We start from the raw sequence: 15,296 nt of genomic DNA, 5'->3' as shown, positions 1-15,296 counted from the left end.
GCGGTTCATTAGAAAGTTTGCAGAGGTTGCTTCCCCTTTGCATATCTTGACACAGAAAGGAGTCCCTTTCTCGTGGGGACCCACAAAGGTGACTGCCTTTCAGACTTTGAAAGAGAAATTGACTGCACGACCAGTTTTGACTTTGCCGGATTTGCAAAAGTCATTCGAAGTATATTGTGATACTTGTGGTCGTAGTCTCAGCGCAGTCTTAATGCAAGGAGGCCATGTCATTGCCTATGAGAGCCGATTGTTTTCAAAGCCGGAATTGACAGCACAGATTTATGAGAAAGAGCTTTTGGCCGTTATCCATGCTCTTATTCAGTGGCGACATTACCTACTCGGAGCTGATTTTACGATCTTCACTGATCATCAGAGTTTACGCTACTTGTTACAGAAGCAGCTATCGGAAAAGCAGATGCGGTGGGCTAACATCTTGTCACAGTTTCACTTCCAAATTGTCCATGTACAGGGACAGAAGAACTTGGTGGCAGATGCTTTGTCCCAGAAGCCGTTAGTCTTGGCTATTTCCGTGATTCCTCATAGAAGCTTCGAGGACATGGTCGATCAGTACGCCACAGATCTAGATTTTTCACATGTATTCAATCGAATACAGAATGGGGAGGTAGTAGCAAGATATTTCTTTTGGGATGGCCACTTGATGAAGAAAACAATGTTGTGCGTTACACAACCGTTGAGGGAAAAGGTTCTAACTGAATGCCACTGTCCACCATTTACGGGTCACCGCGGCATTGATACCACCTTGAAAGGTGTGGAGCGATACTTCTTTTGGCCAAGACTCAAGAAGGATTTGGACGATTTTGTACGCAATTGCTTGGTATGCCAAAAGGTCAAGTTTGACAGGCATAAAGCACAGGGATGTTACAGCCTTTACTCATTCCCACCCGCCCTTAGGAAAGTATTGCTATGGATTTCATTTTTGATCTCCCAAAGTGGGCACGATGGTATCTCGACTCTTATTGACAGATTTTGCAAGCAGGCTCATTTCATTCCAGTGAAGAAAACAGTCAAGCCGGATCGTTTAGCGAGATTGTTCATTGCCCAGATATTCAGATTACGTGGCATGCCTAAGACAATAGTTTTTGACAGAGATCCCTGATTCACGAGTTTGTTTTGGAAGGCTACTTGGAGAACATTGGCACACGGTTGCAGTTCTCGTCATCTTTCTACCCGCAGACAGATGGGCAATCTGAGATTGCAAATTCCATCGTACTCGATGGGAAAGGTTTTTGCCTTTGGTGGAATTTGCCTACAATAACACGATCCACTCTTCGACGAGAAAGGCGCCATTTGAGATTATTGAAGGTGCTACGAAGGTTCCATCCTTCCTAAGCACGAAAGATAAGATTTTTGAAGGCGACCAGTACACGAGGGACTTGGACACTGCTTTTGCCAAGGTCCGGGAGGCTTTAGAGAAATCTCAAGAAAGACACAAAAAGGAAGCAAATCGACACCATCGCGATTTGAAATTAAAGGAGAATCGTTGGTGCTCTTACGTTTTGAGAAGGCACGCCTGAGAAAGAAAAAGGAAAGGAGCGGCTTTTCCCAAAGCTTAGCATGAGATACTATGGACCTTTCCAGATACAAGAAAAGATAAATGATGTCTCCTTTAGACTAAAGCTGCCCGATACTTGGAGAATTCACAATGCTTTTCACGTGAGTCTCTTGAAGCCTTTTAAAGGCGATGTGCCCGATGATGGGGAGCCAGATGAGCAACCCGAAGTGGAGGACAGCGAGGAGATACTCGTTCCAGAACAGATACTGGCACATAAAGATAGAAAGATAAAAGGTAAAGTGATAAGGCGGTTCTTGGTTAAATTCAAGAACTATCCCGCATTGGATGCGGAGTGGATGCAGGAGGAGGACCTAGCAAATACTCCTCACATTGTGGAACTTTACCTTGAAGCATTCGGTTTAGCATAGTCTACTCCGATAGAACCCTGAATTCAGCATGGGCGAATCTAGTGCAACGGGTTTGCACAAGAGGGGAGTCACTCCGCTCCTTTGTCAACAGATTTATGATATAGAGTCACTGATGTCCCTTTGGGTTTCAAGGATACTGCTATGCTAATATTATTCTGTTGTATGACTTTATAAACTGGAATTCCCGAATATGAATATGATACTGATTGATTTGTACTTGACTTGTTTGAGTGCAAGAACTGATAGACGAAACGACTGCAGCATTTCGGTCTCATAAATCTCTATAGACATGATTGCAATATGGATTACTTAATCGGGCATCTGTGAGGTCCCGACTGGATCTAGATGCGATTGCTAAATACATTGCCGATTAATCATGGTATGAGATTTCGAATGATTTTGAATGTGATTTGTCATGTGATGTCTTGTGATGTCAAGTGATGTCCTTGATGTCCTGTGATGTGACTGTCGATTGGTACATGTGCTAGATGTGTTGTTCCTAGTGCGTCGGTACTAACAATCAGTGTCTGCTAAGACAATTTATGGCCTCTGTCTGTTTTGCACGCGTAATCGAGGACGATTACAATGCTTTCAAGAGGGGGTATGTCACAAATGGGTGACGTGGCAACAGACCCCGGACACACATTGACATGTGGTAGCAGTACGGACCCCCGCACAATACGCTGGCAGGCTGACGTGGCCACTGTACGGATCTTTTGGATTTTGTGGGCGACAATTGCAGAGCTGCTCACGTGGCATTGCGTACGGAAATCCGCTGGCTGAATTAGCAACTTTTGGGGATAATTGCTTTAGAGAGAGAAGCTTTTCAATTGAATGCTTTTGGGGCTCTGCTTTTGGGCATCCCTTGTATCAATAAATAAGTGGGCAGGGCCTCACTTCTCAGAGCATCTAGACGCAGAGTCTAAGAGTGAGCACCTACCCAATCGTTTGTACTTTGAACACAGATTAATACAAAAAGAAATACCGAAAGGGGCGCCAGTCTTTGGGGCCAATATCTCTAGGCACGGAACTACGCCAGACCGTGTCGACTTAATTGTGAAGTGTGAATTGTTTTGAAGTGAATCTCTGATGTGTCGTGGTAGAATCTTGACTTGGGGTGTCCCAGTTTGTTACAATGGTTAATAAGTCTGAGGCAAAGATACTGAGCTTCTTTCCTATATGTGCTATAGAAGGAATGGGATCCTCCGTAGAAGAAGAATCTTTTCGAGCTCTGATACCATTGTTACAAGCTTGGACACTCCAAGCGAGAAATCAATAGCAACACACGAACAAAAATAGTAAAATCATTCAACTTTACGCAAGAGAGAGAGAGAGAGTCAACACGGCACGGCGGAGTTCCACACCCAGAAGCATTGGCCCCAAAGACTCTTTCCGTATTTCTTTATTACTGATCACTAAATAGTACAACTCCCGAGGGTCCTCTGCTCTCAGACTCTGTGAAACCGTCCCATAGGGCGGTAGACTTTAGCTTTCACCCGATTCATTACTTAAACTTTACAACACAGAGAAACTTCACGAATAAACCTGTGATTGGAATTTAACACTTCAAACGAAAACACGGCTTGGGAGCTAAAGTGCTTCCAAGTAGACAGCGACACCCTGTTGACCCCAAAGACTGGAGCCCCTTTCAGTATTTCTTTATTCTTATTACACTCAAGAAAAACCTATAAACTTCTACAAGTTGTCCCCTTTTTATAAGGCTGAAATACCCCTACTCTAACCCGACTTCGGTAGCATGAACACAGTAGAAATCTCCACGGACAAAATCCCAAGCAAACAACGACTTTCCATGCACCTTTTAGCACTTTACAAAAACTGACGAAAAATTACAGCACGCTGAAATCTCTGTTTTTGGCTTCCAATTTGCACCAAAACGCATGTTCGGTGACCTAGCTTCCCCGAAGCTCCTGAGACCTGTAGGCATCAAAACTGGCCAAAACCCTAAGCTTGCCAAAAAAATCTGTTTTGCAGTCCGATTCGCGTGCCGATCACTCTTGTGGGTAGCCCAAGCTCCCGCACTTGCAGGGTCACTTTCCCTTTGAATTAGACAAGATTCCTCGCGGGAAATCTCTCTAAATTGTCTTGAACAAGCACCCAAGGCTTTCCCGAGGCTCCCCTGGCATTAACTTGTAGTTTAGGTACAAAACCCTAAACCTGCAGAAAAACACAGCAGGCTGTAATTTTCTGTTTCGCATCATTTTGAGCGGAGCAAATACGTCTACGCGTGTCTTAGAAGCTCCAACACGCAATGGAAAGGCCATCTACAATGGAACCAGCTTGCTCTTCTCAAAGGAACGGATTGGAAATGGCTTTTCATAGTAATATTTTGTATGCAACATTTGGAACTTCTTGAAGATACAACACGAACGAAACAAGCAATGGGACAATCATTCCATCAGGAAACGGAGTTTCCAATCAAATAGGCCCCAAAAAGTTACCCGGAATGCGAAATCAGAACAGGGAAAACGGGGAACAACAATGGGCATGAAATGCTATTCGCTATTACTGATACTCATGTCTGAAACACAGAACGGGGATTCAGAATGGGAGTTGGAGTGGGAACGAGAAACGGGGAGCAAAAAATGGCCATTCCCTATAACTCTACCCAAAAGCGAGTTTGTAACAGGCTTGGACACCCCCAATCTAGAATCTCTCACGACGAGAGAGAGGGAGATACACTGAAAATAATTCACAACTTTAAATCACAGTTCAATTCGAGACCACACGGCTCGACATAGTTCCGTGCCCAAAGGTATTAGCCCCAAAACCTAGCGCCCCTTTTGTATTATTTCTTTATTTTATTAAATCTTGAGCAAAGTACAACTCCCATCGGGGTCCTCTGCTCTCAGACTCTGCGTCCAGATGCTCTGAGAAGTGAGGCCCGTGGGGCTTATTATTGATACAAGGGATGCCAGAAGCAGAGCCCCAAAAGCAGTAAACTCAAAAGCAAATTGTTCCAAAAGCAACTTGATCCAAAAGCTGCCATAAAAAATCAGCAACGCAAAAAGCCAATTTCCGTACAGTTTTGACACGTCAACATACTGCCAGTGCCTTTTTCGTGCAGTTCTGCCACGTCATCAGCCTATCAACGCAATTTGCAGACGTCCAAACTGCCTGTCCATGTCAGCAGACTACCGTACAGCCACGTCATCTATCTACCGTGTGTATGTCCGGGTAGCATTGCCACGTCATCAATTTGTGACACCCCGCTCTCGAAAGAATTGTAATCGCCCTCGATTACACCTGCAAAACAGACAGAGGCCATAAACTATTTTAGCAGACACTAACTAGTACCCACACACTAGACACGACATATCTAGCACTTATACCAAGACGACTATTACATCATTGCACATAACATCACATGACAAATCAATCACAGAAAAATTTATTCCAAATCTCAGACCATGACTGCCAGCAATGTATTTAGTAACCCCATCTACATCCATCCCGAACCTCACTGATGTCGGATTAACTAATCCCATATTGTGGTCAAGTCTATAGAGATTTTCGACTCAAGCACTCTCATGTGCGAGTAATCATCCGCCTCAAGCATTGTCATCTGCAAGAAATGGTTTTTTGGGGATCCCAAGTCAAGTACTTCTCTCGTAAAGTCATTCAACACAATACTATCAGCCCATCAGTATCCCTGAAACCCAAAGAAAAATCAATGACTTTATTCCATCGAGGTAATCTGTGACAAAGGAGTGGAGTAACTCTCCTCTTGTGCAGTCCCGCTTGCACCAGATTCAACCCGCTGATTTGTGGAAACTCTTGGAATAGCCACTACTAGACCAAAAGCGTCGAGGTAAAGTTCCAAATCTGAGGAGTATCTGCTAGGTCCTCCTCCTCCGTTAATTTTGCATTCAATGCCGGATGGTTCTTGACTAAGAATCACCGTTCACTTTACCTTTCTCTTTCCTGTCTTGGAAAGTCAATATCTGTTCCTGAACGAGTATCTTCTCGCTCTTTTTCAATTCAAGTTCATCCGAGAGCTATCACTGCTCCAAAGCCATCATTATCATCTCATTCATAATCGTGTTATATGCTCACAAATAACAGGTTCTTCCATACAACATTGGTTTCATCCAAAAAGAAATTCAAGACCTATTTTCCAAAGTCTTAATCCATAAATTCATACAACAAAATAATGCTAATTCATCCATAAGGTTCTATCTAAAATCTATTCTGGAAAATCTGTTCTGGAACGAGTATCTCCTGGTCCCGCTGTATTTCCATTTTGTCAGTCATTCTCATTCTTGTGCCTTGTTGGGACACTGTGCAGCAATATGTCCTTGTTCTCCACATTCAACACTTTCCTCCTTTGAAATATTCATCTTTTTGATCTTCTGTCAGTCGACATCCTGTATCTGTATGTCGTCTGTTCCTACTTGTCAAAGGTTCATCAGGTGAATAAGTCAAGTTACCCAAATGTATAGTGAATCCCCGCTTAGCATGTCCCATCAATTGTTGAATGGACTTTGACTTCTTCTCAAGGCAGTAGTCTCGAATTTCTTTGGGGAGTCCTCAATCTGTCCCTCAAAACCATAGTCACACGGGACGCCCATTTTTGGGCTTCCCATCCCCACTTTTCCGTCCCCACTTGCCGTCCCGCCCTCTTTTTTACACAAAAAATTTATGAGCCGCGTCCCCCGTTCCCTAACGAGTCCCTTGTGACTATGCTTAAAACTGTCTTCTTGAAAGAAGAGGTTGAAAAGAAAGTATCCCAAAATCTTTCGCAATAATCATCCAAAGTGTCACCCCTGATCATCCAAAGATGATTTCAATCGGTTCTCACATCTCGTTCATACTCTTGAGTGAGCCATGAAGAAATAAAAAGTTTTTTGAATTTCAACCACTTTGTCGGCACTTGTTTCCTTAACAAGAGAGTGGACCACCATGTCCGTGCATTGCCGTTCAAAAAGGATGTTGCCCGTCTAATCTTGAAGTGCTCTGTATATCGGCCTCCAGAAAATGCTATATCAAATTGTTGAATAAAGGCTAAGGCCTTAGGAGCATCTCGAAACCCTGAAAAGGTTTCAAACTTTACTCCTTGTCCACCTTCTTTGAATTAATTGGCCTTCTTGCCGTTGTCATCGAGAAAATCATACTGATTAGCTCTGTAAAAGTGCTTTCTTTTTTAATAAAACTTATAGTCCGTTCGTCGTTGCTTGCCCGTTCTATCCTCGTCACTCAGAAAAGGATTATCCGAGCAGTCAGAAGAAGATGAGGACGAGCTAGACAATGCTTCGTGTACACACTTCTTCTGTTTTCTTGCTTTCTCAACAAAGGATTTTTGGCCCGAGTAACTAGAAAAGTCAACTCCCTTGTTACGATTCTTCAATTGCTTCTCCTTTGACCCAAATAGTTGGTTGACTCGCTTTTCAATAATGTCCTCAAGTTCATCTTCAGTAAACATCCGTGGGACAGGAGGTTTCTTTATTGCCATTTTACTGGCGACTCGATGGCTTTCTGCCAATGAGTATGCATTTCATCCATCGGGTGCCGGGTCAAAAATTTGCAAAACTGTGGATCCTTGGCAAACTGAAGCATCTGCTTTGCGCACTCGTCAACCTGCTGTTGACATTGCATCTCCATGAGTTCATGCGGTGAAGGTCGAGGTGGCCTGTACTCGTTCCTTGCTAATCCGTAGGAATTTTCCGTACCGCCTCCCGCTTCAAAGATGGGAAATGGAGTCGTCTGATTCTTTTCTGAATCCATGTGTAATCGAGGATTCTTTTTGGCTTTATGCCCTGAAAGACAGAGCGATGAAGACGGGAGCGCCCCCGATGCACGATGAAGTAAGGGTGGGGGTGGCTAATAAGTCCGGGGTCAGACCCCAAAGATTCTTCAATAACAATTGTCCAAGTGTCATGTTTGCTCTTTGATAGGACCGGTATGCTTTGAGAAAAGCACATGCCTGATGCTCTGATACCACTGTAACATGCTTGGGCACCCCAAGTCTAGAATCTGTCGCAACCCGAGAGAGAGAGAGAGAGAGAGAGAGAGAGAGAGAGAGAGAGAGAGATTCACTAACAATAATTCACAACTTTAAATCATAGTTCAATCCGAGACGACACGGCCAGGCGTAGTTCCGTGCCCAAAGGTATTGGCCCCAAAACCTGGCGCCCCTTTCCGAATTTCTTTATTTTATTAAATCTTGAGCAAAGTACAACTCCCATCGGGGTCCCGTGCTCTCAAACTCTACGTCCAGATGCTTTGAGAAACAAGACCCTTGGGGCGTATTTACTGATATAAGGGATGCCAAAAGCAAAGCCCCAAAAGCAGTAAACTCAGAATTAAATTGTTCCAAAAGCAACTTAGCCAAAAGCTGCCATAAAAAATCAGCAGCGCAAAAGGTGGATTTCCTTACCATTTTGCCATGACTGTCAGCACGTTTTCCGTACAATTCTGCCATGTCATCAGCCTGTCAGCGCCATTAGTGGACATCCGTCCACGTCAGCAAACTGCCTTACAATCTGCCACATCATCTGTCTGCCGTCTGTGTGTGTGTGTCCGGGTAGCACTACCACGTCATCAATTTGTGACATAGTTCCCTTGTAACTATGTGGTTAGCAAAGTGCCCTACTCACTCGCGTACTTTGGCTTACACCATCTGCTAGTATTGCCAATGTGATTTCCTCAAAAAAATAGTACTAGTATTGACCTCTCTTTTTGTCAGTATTTTTTGATGCTTGGTTGTGCTCAAGCATTTTTGTAACAAAAGGAACCTAATATTTAAATAACTCAATGCCAGTGGCCATAAGCCATAGCTATGAGTTCCTCAATTCTCCGTCACTACATATTCTACAATACCACTAACAATAGTTCATAAATCATTACCGATTGATGCATGAGTCGATCTCACCTTGCCTTCATTACTAGCTGAAGTTTGAACCTGAAGCTATTTGTGCAAGCCATATAGTTGCTTCTCATTGGTATGTCCTTGACCATATCCAATAAGTCTTTACCTCAAACCTTTTGAATGATAGCAAATACAAGTGGAGAAGCCTGGAAAAGAAAGTGGGCCTCCACAGACAAGCTGAATCAGAAAGAAAAAATTACATAGGAAAGCCCCAAGTTTTTGTGCAGTACAAATAGTAGCTTTGGTACTGTTCAGGTATTTCGAGCATTGAGAGACAATTAGCATGATACAGGACAATATTATAAGTATTATTTCTGCTTCAAGACAGGAGAAAGGTGTGTTAGACTTAACGTTCTCACCTGTAGCACTAATCATTCATTTTGATACATCAACAAGAAGGCCAATTCCACTCAGTTTCTATGCACTCAAATAAGCTTTCAGTAATCAGGATTGCAGCTTTTACCTCCACTTTATAAAGCTTGGTAAGCGAACTTTTTGAACAAGTGAATCGATTGCAGCTGTGTGCAATGGCATACAAACTAAGGCCAGAAATATAATGCATATATCGGCGGTCCATGAGACTTGGATTTCAAGTTAAGCTATAGGATATGTTCTATTAAAGTTCTCAATGCAGGTCATAACAAGAACATTGAACAAACAGAATTTTGAGCCAAGCTCAAGATGTTCAAGTATGAAATTTCTACTAACACTCACTTTTGGTAGGCATGTGGGGCTGGCAAACTGAGACCAGCAATTTGCAACTTTATGCTAAAAATGACACTACCATATAGACCAAGATGAATCCAGGAAAAGCCCTGATTCACCCTTACAGGAAATTGCAGGTTATACACTTATGGTAGTCATATGATAACCAATAGCTCCATCACACATTGTATTGACTAAAAACGACAACATCCCCACTAACGTTGGCATTGCCCAATAGAGGGTGTAACTAGGTATCAACATATGGTCCAATGTACACATGCCTCAATACAAAGATCTGCACATTGAATTTCTACCAACGGTTTTAGAGATGCAGGGGAGACCAGTCATGAACCATACACGGAAAGAAACAAAGACACAACATACACTTGAAAATGGGGGGGGGGGAGGGGGGGAGGGGTGTGTGTCCAAACATGCAACAATGGCGATGGGTTGCACCATACCTTAATTTCTCTAAAGGCGAGCAACCAAGACTGACATTGCAAATTGGGCACGAATCATTCTCACCATCGCCAAGTTGTTGATATATGCAAGATCTGCAAACTGCAAAGCAAAGATATTGATCAGAAAAAGCCAACATGATAACTGCAGAATGTGAATGGTCAGGACAGGAAAAGCCCTGAAATAGTGCAAGTAAAATGGTTTGCAGCTTTCCAGATTCTAATTTGAACTAAACACGTAATTAGTTTGAAGAAATTTAAACACAGAAAAATATGATTTTTAATACTGATGATTCCCAACGTAAGTCACACATAAAAAATAATCATTAATCTTCATTCTCTGTTAGTACCTTGGTCAAAAACCTCAGTATTTCTCTGGGAGTCTTGTGATTTGATAGCCAAAAGAGTGTAAAATCTTTATATGAAGATGAGTAAACTGTGTGCCAATTTATTTCTGCAATTCTTCCATTGAAAGGAGTCCTCACAAGAGCTGACAAAAAACCTCACTACGAGATAAGGCATTTGCAAAACAGAATCAATCAGAGAAAGCATTTCAAGTTATACTTCTCTAGCATGAGCTTCTTCTCAACACTGTCCCCATAAACAAGCGCCGTTAATATCAAGTAACTCCTGTTAGGTTGCTCAACAACCGGCTTGCTGCTTTTCCCTACATGCACCAGTCTCCTGAAAATCTGTCAATTCCTTTGAAAGTTCCCTGCTGTGCCTTCCATAGGTCAAAAAATGCTGGCAATTTTCAGCGCATAAAAGAATGCTCTAAATAGCAGCCAGAAACTGTGAGACGGTCAAGCGGGCTTCATTAATGACCCATTTGATACTAACGTAGGGGCTCCACGTTACAAATGATAAATGTGTCCCTCAATCATGTCAGCCATCTCCTAGTAACAAAACTTGAATCCGAAGTGATCAATATAAGCAATATCTAACAACACTTTATAAATGTAGAATATCAGTTCAACCTACAGACTTTCCAAGGCATGGGAGAAACAAATCTGAACTCATAAATAAACAGCTGAATGAATATTATCTCTCACAACACATCCAAGGCATGTTGTTTTCCACGTTCAAATGAAACAACATATGCATGCAAATTTATTCTGGGAACAACTTAAGCAATAGCGTCATAAAAGAAAAAAAATGATCAGTTAACTTGCTCAAAGCCCTGTGACTTTTGTGCACGAAGAAATGTGAACAAAAGGCTGCAAAAATGTTAAATAAAGCTTTTTCTGTCTGTGAAAAATTGCAATTGGAATTGGAAGCAATTTGGAGCATGCATAATTCAAGATGAAATACATAAGTATGAAATGTAACTAGATCAAACAAGGAACACAAGATACTGTGTCACTTAGAGGACACATGTCACTTACAAGTATGGAGGCACTCGGATATTGTTGTAGCCTCGTGAACCAAGTTGCAGCAGAGAGGACATTGCAAGCACACCATGATAGGTGCCCTCGGAACCTTTACTTGATTGCATGTCATTGTGCTGGTACACTTTGTTATGAAACAGAGTTCATATGGACCGAGCTGCTGGAGAGCGGCGGAAAGCTCTGACAGGGAAGCTGTATACGGGCGCAAAGTGCCCTGAGAGTGCAAGTGCAAGAGGTTACAATGCCCGTCTTTGTCTCTGAGGAGAACGGGACATGGGACGCAGAAAACCTTGAAGAGGGCCCAAAACTTACGCAAAACACTGGGAAATAATGCTGATTGCGATGGCTCCTTACCTTGATCTCAATCAGCGACGAGGAACGCGGCTATGGCGTGAGTGGCTCTCCGAAAGAGGGAGAGCTGGGAAGCAGAGCAGGGGGGGCCGGGGGGTTGCGCTGTTATTGTTAGCTAAGCGCCGTAGCTGGAGGCTTGGGCGTTTGAGCCGCGTGGTTTCTGTAAAACGAGCTCGCGTCGAGGGTGTGGGTATCCATCATGATTGCATCGCAAGGAATCAAGGGAGGGGGACAGGAGGGCCGCTAAGGAAAGAGCGTCTCTGTTACGGGTGTGGAAGTGCGTGCTCGTGGGGGATGCGTGGCGTGGGCTGTGTGTGTGTGGGAGGGGGTGGGGGGGGGTGGGTGCGTGCAGGAACGCAGAAACGCAAAACGAGGCGCAAGAGGAGAGAGTTGGCGTTAGGTGGGTGGTGCTTGTGGGAGAGCGAGGCAAGTGATGGAGCAGAGAATGCGGTGCGAGATCATCACCACAGAGCAGAGCCCATCACCACTGATACGCAAAAAAACACAAATGCATGCAGGCTCGTTACATGGAGAAGTTGAAAACCCCTCCCCTCTCTCTCTCCCTCTCCCTCTTTTTAATGCACGTGTTGGTCGACGTCCCTCGTCTCCCAGCTGTGCTTTGCCCCACAAGCTGCCAAGAGAATTTGTAACTTCTAATTTTGCGATCAATATGATGATTTACAAACGTATTGTTGTCCATTTTATGGTAATTGCAATTGCAATATATCTACTACTGGCTCCTACTGGCTCGCACTTATTTCAATTGACGGAATCAATTGCATATGCCGCTCGAACTCTTGTATGGGTGCCAGCCAAAAGCTCCGGAGAAGGTTTCGAACTCGCGTAGATGAGATATGTAGTCTATCACAACTGCACCAACCACCTCACCCACTTCATTTTAGTGATAAATATGCACCCAATAAATTTAAAAAAAGTATTATATGCAACACCCCAACACGCTCAACTCTCTTGCGCACGACCTGACGCACAATGTTGACACCTCCACTGACGCTCCATATCCCCCTCGCCTGACGTTTGAGGCCTCCGCTGGCTTCACTTTCATTCTACCTGGCATCGTCGCCTCTCCTCGCATCATCTGAGATTCTGAGTTTTATTTCGAATACTTTCCAGTTGGTACCACCTACTTAACCTGAGTGTTTTCATTGACATATAGGAGTAGATCTCTTCCTGCGTCAAACATTTCAATAATCATTTCTCTAGTAAAAATATTACAATTACCATAACATATAAGTTTGTGAGATCGTTGACCATTGCGTATTGACCACGACTATTGGTTAGTCCCAAGAGCCATTTCCAATGCCTAGAGAAACAAAACTCTAAGACAAGCCACACGAGAATTTTGATTGCCCCAATCATCTATGTGAGTTATGAGCACAAGCTTGGTAAAGTAAAGTTGAGGAGCATTTTGGATAAGGTGACAAATTATGGAATAGCCACCTTTGACTTTTCTTTGATTTCTTGTGAGAAATTTCAAAGGTGCTCTTTGAATGTTGTCTTAAAGCTACTACATGCAATCAAGGTCAAGGTTGCTAGGTACAGAAACTAGGTGCGAAATTTGAAAACTAGCATTGTAAGGATTCTTGCTACTCCCACGAGAAAACCTTGAGCAAAGTAACCCATACACATTTATTGAAGAATGCAACTGGTAACACTTAAATGAATGCTTAATTAGATAAATAGCATTGTAATGTGCACCTCATGGGTATTTGAGGACACTTGCAAGATGAAAGGAGACTGTAAGCTAGTCAGTTTTCTCAATCGAAGTTTAATATCATGAGCTACTAGCCTCGTTTGGTAATGTAGTTTGGTTTAAAGGATATGGGTCGATGTTTGACTAGTTGGTTGCTCAAACAAAGGGGTGCCAACCACAACAGCTTACACAACATTCCTTAGGAGAGTGGGTATAGGGGTGTCTCCCTTGGATATGTTTTTAAGAAAATTTTCCATATTTGCCATCTCAGTATCAAACCTAAGATATTTTTCACATTGTACATATGTTACCATATACATGTGGTAGTGATGTGTGTGAACACACTAGGACCGCCGGGGCATTTTTTCCCTCTTTAGGAGGTTTTTTCCCCCGTGCATCATATATACGCTCTTCACACTAGGGCTATCTATCTTTCTATTGCACACTAAGGAACATACCCTCTATTGTGTGCCTTGAGCTTACTTCGTCTTCTCCAAGTTGTGTGCGTTTCTCTGCAACCCTAATTCCAACAATTGGTATCAGAGCAGGTGCCGTCCTTTCGGGCTTAGTCGTCAGCAGCTCCAGCACACGCCTGCTCACTTTCTTCGATTTTTGTGAGCTTTGGCGAGCATTCGCAGGTCGACAAAAATTTCAAGTTCTCTCGTAGAGCTCAGTCTGCTCATATTTCTGATTCGGACTCATTTCGGCCCCCGTTTCCACTATAGACAGTACTGCATATGATATTTTGTCATTTTGTGTAGAATTTCTGTCAGTGCCGTTTCCTGCATAACAGGTGCCTTACAGTCTTCTACGGTTTGTGCTATATAGCACGTGTTGTTCCCGCTAAGTTTCTCCTCTTTTCGGGCAGTTTCCACATTAGTGCAACATTTACCATGGCTGACAACAACACAGATGTGTTCAAGATGTTTGCTGCTGTTGAGGACAGATTGGATGGGGACAATTACCCTATGTGGGCTTACATGATGCAACATGTTCTTGTGTCAAAGGGCGTGATGTACGTCCTGGTTCTGAGGATGCAGGCGATGTTGAGAATGTGGTAGGTCTTGCTGCAAGGGTTGCTGCTATTATAGTTGTTTTGCCTACGGCAGAACAATCTCGTTGGGATGTAAAGGATGCGTAGGCTCATGCATTGATTGCATTGTCTATGAAGCGCACTATTGTTCCTCACATTCGTTCAGCAAAATCTGCACAACAGGCTTGGGATATTTTGGCTGGTCTTTATGCAAGTCGCAATGAGGCTAAAATTGATTTGTTGCGTAAAGAGCTGGAGTCGAAGATTATGCATGAGGAAGATGGCATGGACACTTTCCTTGTTGGTGTCAAGGATATCAATGAGAAACTTATTTCTGCATGTGAAGTCATTTCAGACAGTTCCCTTGTGCAGATTGTTCTTGATGCCTTACCAGATTCATACCAGACTTTTGCTAGTACTTGGAGACTAATGACCCAAGGAAATCCCAAAGTTGTCAAGTTTGATGCATTATGCACATTGCTATTGCAAGAGTCACTTTCCATAAAAACGGGACTAGGCAACGTGCAATTGAACATGCTTTTATTGCTTCTCAAAGAAAGGGTGGTAACAACAATGCAACCACTTCTTATGGTTCTGCTGCGAGTGGCAAAACTTTTGTTCCTAATGCTTCTGTTGGCAGCAATTCGTTTGGAAATTCTAGTGATAAGGGCAAAAAGAAGATGCGTTGCCATTATTGTAAAGCTAATGATAGCTTGATCAAGCAGTGTCCTAAGTTGAAGGCCAAAGAGGCTAAGAAGAAAGAGGGTGGTTCCACTGCAAATGCTGGTTCCACTACAAATGCAGCCATTGTTTAGTCTTCTGT

The 15,296-nt window shown here is 43.1% G+C and overlaps 1 protein-coding gene across 4 annotated transcripts in view; it reads right to left on the bottom strand.

Annotated features, from left to right (window-relative positions):
• LOC147417996 (E3 ubiquitin protein ligase DRIP1-like) overlaps positions 1–12,277 on the bottom strand; it is a 29,774-nt gene extending 17,497 nt beyond the window's left edge. The window contains exons 1-3 of one of the 4 annotated variants that reach the window (XM_086506655.1): positions 11,733–12,277; positions 11,376–11,592; positions 9,994–10,093 (exon numbers count right to left, since the gene is read on the bottom strand). In XM_086506655.1, coding sequence (XP_086362781.1) covers positions 9,994–10,093; positions 11,376–11,490 — 215 coding nt within the window. In that variant the 5' untranslated portion in view covers positions 11,491–11,592; positions 11,733–12,277. Of the gene's footprint in view, positions 1–9,993; positions 10,094–10,340; positions 10,899–11,375 lie in introns of all 4 variants that reach the window. The other 3 variants (XM_086506657.1, XM_086506656.1, XM_086506654.1) reach the window with 3 other exon arrangements.
• Between the last annotated feature and the right edge of the window lie 3,019 nt (positions 12,278–15,296).

This window comes from Adiantum capillus-veneris, chromosome 30, assembly GCF_014529385.1.
Source record: "Adiantum capillus-veneris isolate H3 chromosome 30, ASM1452938v2, whole genome shotgun sequence".
NCBI classification, from domain to species: domain Eukaryota; kingdom Viridiplantae; phylum Streptophyta; class Polypodiopsida; order Polypodiales; family Pteridaceae; genus Adiantum; species Adiantum capillus-veneris.
The sequence above is the reverse complement of the archived record's forward strand: the minus strand, read 5'-3'. Positions and strand labels throughout refer to the sequence as shown.